This window comes from Propithecus coquereli, unplaced genomic scaffold (assembly GCF_000956105.1).
Source record: "Propithecus coquereli isolate 6110/MARCELLA unplaced genomic scaffold, Pcoq_1.0 Scaffold70, whole genome shotgun sequence".
Classification (NCBI taxonomy): Eukaryota; Metazoa; Chordata; class Mammalia; order Primates; family Indriidae; genus Propithecus; species Propithecus coquereli.
This window is the reverse complement of record NW_012153063.1, coordinates 2,949,835-2,959,574: the sequence shown is the minus strand read 5'-3', so window position 1 is coordinate 2,959,574 and position 9,740 is coordinate 2,949,835. Positions and strand designations below refer to the sequence as shown.

Genomic DNA, 9,740 nt, shown 5'->3' with positions numbered 1-9,740 from the left:
AGCCTCCCAGGTAGCTGGGACTACAGGCACGCGCCACCATGCCTGGATAATTTTTTCTATTTTTAGTTGTTTGGCCAATTTCTTTCTATTTTTAGTAGAGATGGGGTCTCGCTCTTGCTCAGGCTGGTCTCGAACTCCTGAGCTCAAACAATCCGCCCGCCTCGTCCTCCCAGAGGGTATATGTGATCTTCTGTCTTACTTTTTGTTAGAAATTTCTTGGGCATAGTAAAGGAAATAGAATGCAAGCTTCACAGAAAGGCAGGGATTTTTTTTTTAGCCATTTATGAGATAGATTCCTTACACTATTAAAACAGTGCCCAGCACAAAGCAGGTACTCATTAAACATTTGCTAAATAAAAATATTATTGTATTATGACAAGTAAATGTAATGGGATCCTAGAACAGAAAAAGAACCTTAGGTAAAAACCAAAGAAATCTGAATAAAATATAGAATTTAGTTAATAATGGTTCATTAATTGTAATAAATGTACCATACTAATGTAAGATGTTCATAATGGAAAACTGGATATGGGGGTATATGAGAACTCTCTGTGCTATGTACTCATTTTTTCTATAAATCTAAAACTGTTGTAAAAGCTTTTTTTCAAAGATCATTGTCTTACAAATGTATCAAGAGGAGTTTTTATAGCACTTTAAACATGACCACTAATAAAATTCAATTACTACTGTTAAAATTTCTACTGAGTTAATTAAACTATAATACAGACAAATGAAAGGTGAAAGATACAGGCCATGTTTTTTTAATTCTTTTTCCAGGCAAAAAACATATTACTTAAATAGAGCTCATTAAAAAGGTATCTTTCCATTAGATGTCATTACATGTACACTTTAATCTAATGGGTTTAAGTCAACAAGAGGCCTACCAACAGCTTCTAATTTTTGAAAAACAAGCCTTTCCTCTCATGTACTGCTCCTTTTAGTTTCATTGCGTTAATTAAAATCTTTTGTCCATTAACCCCAAAAGAATAAAGTCCACTCTGTGAACTCAAGGAAGTTGAAGTATATTAAGAAAAAAGAATAAAAACAAAACAAAGAGCACTACTTTCTCTTTAAAAGGGGATCGCCTTTTAACATTTAGTTTTCAATTCAGACCTTCAGTTACCAATAATTAATGAAATTACAGTGAAAATTCTAGTTTTCTCTTAAGGCATAAATCCTGGTGACTTATGATTAAAGCTATCAGCTTGTTAATATTTTGCTTTCTTACAAAGATACAGCATGAAAGTTGAACAAGAGAATTTCAGAGACTCAAACCTGTAAGTTTTCTGATCTTTAAGAATGAGTCTTACCTTTGTTAAATCGAAAGAGATTTACAAAAGAACTATAAGCTGATTTAAAAGGAGGGTCATCCTGATCAGGAGTCAAAGGTTTAAAGTGTGTGAGATGAGACGGACTGGTAGGAGATCGAGGCAAATCATTAGCAGAGTCCAACGTTGGGGAAGTCTTATCATCTGTGGCCATTTCATGAGTCTGGGGAGGAAAAAAAAGAAACAATTTCTCTAAATTTCTCGGGAAGCCCAAAATTTGATTCCAAATAACATCCAAATATCTGAAAAATCCTATTCTGTTAAAATTCAGATCTATGAAAACCAAAGAGTAGAGAAATCTAGTTTAGTATACTCCAAGGCTTGAAAACACTGCTGTCTAGATCATAGGAAGTCTCAATCACCAAAACCTATGATTACATAGCCAACCTAATTTTAAACATTACTATTAAAATTATAGAAAATATTAAAATTAATGAAAATTTGGAAATAAAATATTAATGAGAGTAGGCAGAAAGAAAAAAAGCACAGTCTCACTCTGTTGCCCGGGCTAGAATGCCATGGCATCAGCCTAGCTCACAGCAACCTCAAACTTCTGGGCTCAAGCAATCCTTCTGCCTCAGCCTCCAGAGTAGCTGGGACTACAGGAATGCGCCACCATGCCAGCTAATTTTTTCTATATATTTTCAGTTGTCCAGCTAATTTCTTTCTATTTTTAGTAGAGACGGGGTCTCACTCTTGCTCAGGCCGGTCTTGAACTCCTGACCTCGAGTGATCCTCCCACCTCGGCCTCCCAGAGTGCTAGGATTACAGGCGTGAGCCACCATGCCCGGCCTGAAAAAAACCATTTTTACATCATTTATATCTCTTTCATTTTAAGACTTTTTGGAAAAAAGAATACTCAATAGTTTTTGAAAGTTATGGGAAAACTGGTTTTATACAAGCATATAAATTCTTAAGTCGCATAGTCTTATTTTACTTATATTAACTTTTTATTTTAAAAAATAATGTAAAAAATCAATATTATATTTCCAAGAAAAGGAAATAAAAGTCATCTTTTTTTTTCGAAATGGGGTCTTGCACTGTTGCCCAGGCTGGAGTGCAGTGGCATGATCATGCAACCTTGAACTAGGTTCAAGCAATCCTTCTGCCTCAGCCTCCCAAATAGCAGGGAATACAGGTGCTTGCCAGCACTCTTGGCTCTTTCTTTTACTTTCTGTAGAGACAGGGTCTCACTAAGTTGCCCAGGCAGGTCTCCAACTCCTGGCCTCAAGCAATCCTCCTGTCTCAGCCTCCCAAAGTGCTGGGATCACAGGTGTAAGCCACTGCACCCAGCCAAGTCATTCTTTAATGACATTTCTATATAACCTCAACAATTACCTCAAGCTACACTTCACCACCTATGACAACTATTCAAATCAACAAGCTGTTTCCCATCATCTTCCTCCTAGACACATGAACCTGGTTTTTCTTCCCTTTAAGCCTCGACTCTGTACAATGTTCTCAATTTTTTACATTTAACATCTCAACATTAAGATGAAACTCTTCTTACAGGGATTTTTCTCTAAATAACCAAAAATCATAATTCCACCAAAGCAGTAAAGCTAAGCACATCACCAGATGGAGGTTACTGAAAAGCACTAATGTCTATTTTCTGCCACACTGATTTACACTTCAAAGAGAAGAATCATACATAACTCTAGTCATTAAAATGCTGTCGTTTATAATATAACCTACACATTACAAAGAGGATATTACACTCTTGTAAAGTGCTTTTCACATTCAAAATCATATCTACCATTTTGTTTTATTCTTACAATAATCCTGGAAGGCACGCAGAGTTGGCCTCATTACTACATTTTACCTTTGAGGAAACCAAGGTACACTGAACTTAAAACAACTTTCTTGAGGGCTACACAGTCAGTAGTAGAGCTGTAACTAGACTCCAAGTCTCACCCCCAAATTCTTCTTTAAATTACTTTTGTAGCTTTTGTACTTTAAATTACAAAATTACTTTTGTAGCTCTTCAGACTTCCAATTTGAATTCTCTAACATCTCAAGACTTTGACTAATTAATAATTTAATTGATTAATAAGTTAATTAAAGCAGAAATGAAATCACTGACTTGAACAGAATTTTGGCAATAAATGGTTATTAGAAGGGATGAGGAGAGGAAAGGGAAAAGAGAAGAGGATGGGAAACGAGGAAGGAAAGAAAAGGAGGAAGAAGAAAGGAGCAGGGAAAGGAAAGTCTCTAATATCATCTTCTATTGGGGAAAGTAATCAACCATCCTAGTGTCACGACACTCCATATTCCAGCATAAATAAGCTTGTGATTGATCAAGTATAAACTCAAGGCCAGGCATGGTGGCTCATACCTGTAATCCTAGCCTTCTAGGAGGCAGAGGCGCAAGGATTGCTTGAGGTCAGAAGTCTGAGACCACCCTGAGCAAGACCCCTTTTCTACTAAAAATAGAAAAAATTAGCCAGGCATGGTGGTGCCCTCCCAGCTACTCGAGAGGCTGAGGCAGGAGGACCACCTGAGCCCAGGAGTTTGAGACTTCAGTGAGCTAGGCTGACGTCACTGCAGTGTAGCCAGGGGACAGAGAGACACTCTGTCTCAAAAATACATATATGTGCGTGTGTGTGTGTATATAAAATAAAGTTTATATATATTATATATAAAAACATAAACTTTATTTTTACAAAAAAGCACTGGAGAGAAAGGATGTGATAGTGATAACAACCCTCAGGACTCAGAAAACAGCCTACATTCTACTTATACAAGTAACATCAGAAACAGAGATAGTAATCTTCCTAAAGAGTCTTAGAATTACTTCTAAAGGTTATCTAAACACAAAACTTTTCTTTGGCGTTAGATATATGAAGATAAAAATCTCATGAAAACACTCAGCAAGTATAGTCTCTGACATACAAACAGAATCACACAGAGTTAATCCTAACAATTACATAATGACACTAGGGTCCTGAAAAAAATACCTTGTAACTCTTATTCTTTGTCACCTTAACAACTGTTTATAATATAAACTAGGAGTAATTAGAAGTATTAACCTCCCTATCCAAAGACCTCTAATGCATCACCAATACCTCTTCTCATTTCAAGGCTACCAGTATACACAGACCTACTATACACTACCTTGTTGCTAAAGGCAATCAGAAGGCTAATCAGGAATTAAAATGTAGAAAATAAGCTGACCTACCAGCCAATATCAAAATTTTAGCAGATGGAAAATTCAAGTATCAGTCTGGTCATTTCTAAGTATGCAAAAGATTTTAAAATACTCAAAATTTACCTAATAATTCAGGACAGCTGAATACTAGGAAGGTTAGCATGAATCAACAAAGTTTTTTTTGTTCAACTTTTGACTTGACACACCAACAGAAACACTAAAAGAAAACCATGTTCAACATGATCCGTAATACTCTCCCTCCCCAGAAAGAAGAAAAGGGGAGGACCCAGGAAACTAGTCTTGCTGCATAGAAGAGATTTAACTTAACCAATCTTTGTCACAAAATCAAATCCAAGAGAAAGAAACCGACAGAGTGGCAGTTTTGGAGTACCAAAAAACAAGATTCAAAAAAATCAGAGATAAGCACAACACACCAAGCAACTACCTCTATTGTCAAGATTGCACTAACTCTACACCACAGGATGCACTGACTCAATACTAGACAATATATACACACACCAGACACAGAAATAACTGCTTTACACAGAATTCTAGTATTTCTCATATTTCTTGAATGAATGTCTTAGGAATAATCTCTGAATTAGACAGAAGACTCGTAATTCCCACAAGTATACACCACATTCCATTTTCATTCTTTTGTTAGGAACATTCTAAGCAAAGGGGAAATACTAATTGGGAAATTAAGTCTCCTTCTCCAAATAGATTTTGAAACATAAGTTGAAATGGAATCGCCTCAAATAGCAGAGGCCAGCACTTGACATATACACGTATTAGAAACCCCACGGTCGTCGTTTCTGTAGCTCGTTAACTTTCTTTCCCAGCCTACGGATGCACCTCTGACACGCAGACTTAGAGCTCGTTCACTCTGAAAAGGAATTGGACTATTCACCGCCAAAATAAGTTCAAGCACAAGGGACTAGAGCGGGGCAAAGGAACTTCAAATGTTTCCAAAGAGATCTCTTCAAGAAGAGCCCAACCCGGCTCCCGTACCCACTGGCCAGATAAGGGGAGCCAGGCAATCAGGACGACCAGCTAATTCTAGTGACAGGTCCTCTGCCCTTCCTGGCCCAGCCTCGGCCGCAGCCAGGCCTCAGCCCCCGGTCGTGGAGCCCAGCTCTCGCCTTCACCTCAGCTTTCCCCCTCCGGCTCTGGCCCGGGAACTCCCCAAACCCGTCTTCTTCCCTTTCTCAGCCCCAGCAGCCGCGCTGCAGACACCTCCCTTACCTGCGCCTCCCGCCCCAACCCCGCTGGCTGCCCTCCACCCCAGCCACCGCTTCACCCGGCTCAGGCCCAGGAAGCCGGCTCCGAAGGGCAGCACTGGGATACTCCAGCCGCCAGCGGCTGTGGCAGGAAGCGAGGCTGCTTACATGGTTGCTGCGGCTTCTCGCTTCCCCCCGAGGCTCCGCCCCCTGTTTCTCCTCCCCTCCAATCCGCAATCTTTTCCGAGGGCCGGCTCCGCCCTCTCGTCCCGGCCAGCACAACGCTCGGATCTGATACTCAGGCAGAAGGAGTCCAGCCCAGATAGAGTCGTCCTCACCTTTCGGCCGAGATCAGGCCGCCTCAGCCTTCGTAGAGGAAGCCAGGACCAGGAGGACGGCGCGCGTGAGCATCACGCGTGAGGGGATCACCCGATGGGTGCGGGCTGGACCGCGGTTACCGTATGTGTTGGATACTGTGGGCACTCATGATATGTTACCGTGTTCGCACCTCGGCATTCTTGTGGCCTGACAATTGACTTGTGTGATACAGAACCCGGGCGTTAAGAGCGAAAATTTTTCAGACTGGCATGACTAGCCATACGATATTAAACAAATCGCTAATTTCTTTAGCCCTCAGACCTCTGGTGTGTAAAGTGGAGTTAATAATAGCACCCACTTCATAATATTTTTTTGAGGATTTAGTAAATGCACTTAAAGCGATTGGCACAGTTTCTGACCCAGAGTAAGTGATGTTGGGTCTATGGTTAACTTTTTCATTTAGATTTTGTGTTGCAAATACTGATACAAGTAAAGTCTCCAGTCCCTCTCTTGCTCAGCCTGGCTAGCATTATTCATCATTTTTGTCCTGCTAAGAGCGCTGTGCAGTTAACTGCAGAAAACATGCCAAAACCTGCTGAACCCAGTTGGGGGGCTTGGCAGGAAGGATGAAAAGGAGAGGAAACCTAAAGGTAGGTGCTATTTTAATTAAATTCTGCGAGTCCTTTTCCTCAAGAGTTTTGTCAAATCTCTACACAGTTTTCTTTGAATTGGTCTTTTCAGCAGCTGGAGAGTATCACTGAAACCTGCTGGTATCAGTACAAAGCCGGGTGACCATCCTCAACTAGGCCCTTCAGCAATCATTCTAGGAGTCTGTAGTCAGCTTATTTTTCCATTCCTCATTACTGCTGTGCCAAAGCACCACCAACAACCTTGACTGTCATTCTCAGCGGAGAATCTCATCTCATCTTCTACCCAAGTGAAAAAGCCGAGGTTATTTGGGTGCCACCCTTAACAACTGAACGACCCCCACCAAATTTACCTGCATCCGCATCTACCCTGGCCTGTTTCCCTCATCTCTGAAAGGGGCCTTTTCTTCCCCAAATCAATCCTCCTGGCCCCAAGTCCACCCTCTCCTGTCTCTCTGGGAGCTTGCACCATTATCTGCAACCTCTCCTTTTCCAATGATTCTTCCTCCTCAACCCATAAAGATGCTCAAGTCTCTGCCCTCCAAAAAAAAAAGACAAAAGCAAAAAAGCCCTTCCTTATAATTAGCCCACCAGTTGTTAATACTTCATAAACCTACAATAAAGTATAAAATAGACCCATAGGCCAGGCGCGGTGGCTCACACCTGTAATACTCGCACTCTGGGAGGCCGAGGCGGGAGGATTGCTTAATCTCAGGAGTTCGAGACCAGCCTGAGCAAGAGCGAGACACCGTCTCTATTAAAAACAGAAAAATTAGCCGGGCATCATGACACACATCTGTAGTCTCAGCTATTCGGGAGGCTGAGGCAGAAGGATCGCTTGAGCCCAGGAGTTTGAGGTTACTGTGAGTTATGCTGCTGCCATGGCACTCAGGGCAACAGAGTGAGACTCTGTCTCAAAAAAAAAAAAAATTTAAAATAAACCCAGAGAGCATATGAACAGAATTGATAGCCCAGCCAAGAAGACCTTTGGTATATATACAATATATAGAAACTCCATGTATGGTAAAAGGAAACATGCATTCCACAAACATTTTTTGAGTCACTAATTTGACAGACAATGTGTTAGGTGGGCACTACACTAGGGCTAAAGCTGTGAACATAACATAGTCCATGTCCTTAAGAAGCTTACAGTATAATTAATACCTGTAGTAACTTATAGTTTAATTTATGTGGAAAGGATGGAAAACCAGGCTTCCATTTTGGGGAAAAAACTCAATTTAGATTCTTACCGCATACTGGACATCCAAAATTAATTCCATATAAATTTTCTGTAGAGAGTTTTTTGGAGTTTTTTTAGAGACAGGATCTTGTTCTGTCACCCGTGCTGGAGTGCAGTGGCGTAATCATAGGACTGTAACCTTGAACTCCCAAGCTCAAGCTATCCTCTTGCTTCAGCCTCCCAAGTAGCTGGAACTACAGGAACACGCGACCACATCCAACTTATTTTTCTATTTTTTATAGAGAATGGGGTCTTGCTGTGTTGCCCAGGCTGGGGTCAAATTCCTGACCTCAAGCAATCCTCTTACCTCAGCCTCCAAAAGTGCTGGGATTACAGGCATGAGCCATCACACCTGGTCTAGAGAGATTCTTTGTGTAAATATCCTCCTCAGAAACTTTCATCTGAGCACCAATTTAGGATTTTTGCTGAGACAATTATTGTTTGGTGGTACTATACTTATGTTCCTCTATATATATTAGCTGCATTTTACTGAAAAATAAATAGCTTTCCTTTCTTTCTTTATATTAATTATTATCAATGTGGACTCATTTTTTTCAATATGTTATAATTCATTACTACCAGTATTCATTTTGATCCTTAAGTTGTCCTTGGTTTGGCCAGTGGGAACCCCTTCCAGCAGTCATTTGACATGCCTGAGTCCATTTGACATGCCTCCATTACTTTTTGAGAACACCCTTACTTCTTTTTATTTTTTTCTCTCCCTTCACTATTTTACTCTCTACTTCTATGAGTTCAACTTTTTTAGATTCCCATATAAGTGAGATTATGCAGTATTTGTCTTTCTGTGCCTGGCTTATTTCACTTAACATAATGTCCTCTAGGTTCATCCATGTTGTCACAAAAGGCAGGATTCCCTTCTTGTTTAAGGCTAAATAGTGTTCTATTGTGTGTGTGTATATATATGTATACACACACACACACACACACACACACACACACACACGCCATATTTTCCTTATCTAATCATCTGTTGATGGACACTTAGGTTAATTCTATATGTTGGCTATTGTAAATTATGCTTCAATAAAGATGGGAGTGCAGATATCCCTTCTTCAAGATTAGTGATTTTATTTCCTTTGGATATGCCAGTGTGATTGCTGGATCACATAGGACTTCTATTTTTAATTTTTTGAGGAACCTCCATACTGTTTTCCACAATAGCTATACTAATTTACATTCCTACCAACAGTGTGCAAGTGTTCCTTTTTCTCCACATTCTCTTCAACGCTTATCCTCTGCCTTTTCGATAATAGCTACTCTGAGAGGTGTGAGGTGATATCTCTCATTGTGGTTTTAATTTACATTTCTGTGAGCCAGGTATGGTGGCCGTGGCACATGCCTGTAGTTCCAGCTACTCAGGAGGCTGAGGGGGAAGGATTGCTTGAGCCCAGGAGTTGAGTCCAGCCTGGGCAACATAGCAAGATGCCATCTCTAACATAAATAAATAGATAATTGACATTTCTCTGATAATTAGTGAAGAGCAGTTTTTTCATATGGCCATTTGTATGTCCTCTTTTGAGAAATGTCTACTCACATCATTTGCCCATTTTATAATCAGATTATTTGTTTTCTTACTACTGAGTTGTTTGAGTTCCTTATCTATTTTGGATATCAGCCCCTTATCAGATGTATAGTTGGCAAATATTTTCTCCCATTCTGTAAATTATCTCTTCACTCTGTTATTTCCCTAGCTGTGGAGAAGCTTTTTGGTTTGATGTAATCCCATTTGTCTATTTTGCTTTGGTTGCCTGTGCTTTTGGGGTCATATCCAAAAAAAATCATAGCCCCCAGACCAATAAATCATACTGCTTTTCCCCT

At 40.2% G+C, this 9,740-nt stretch overlaps 1 protein-coding gene across 1 annotated transcript in view; it reads right to left on the bottom strand.

The window, feature by feature from the left end:
- The window catches only part of PIKFYVE (phosphoinositide kinase, FYVE finger containing), a 76,285-nt gene extending 74,803 nt beyond the window's left edge, over window positions 1-1,482 (bottom strand). Inside the window, exon 1 of the mRNA XM_012661209.1 lies at window positions 1,311-1,482. Coding sequence (XP_012516663.1) covers window positions 1,311-1,482 — 172 coding nt within the window. The remainder of the gene's footprint in view (window positions 1-1,310) is intronic.
- Window positions 1,483-9,740: the final 8,258 nt, after the last annotated feature.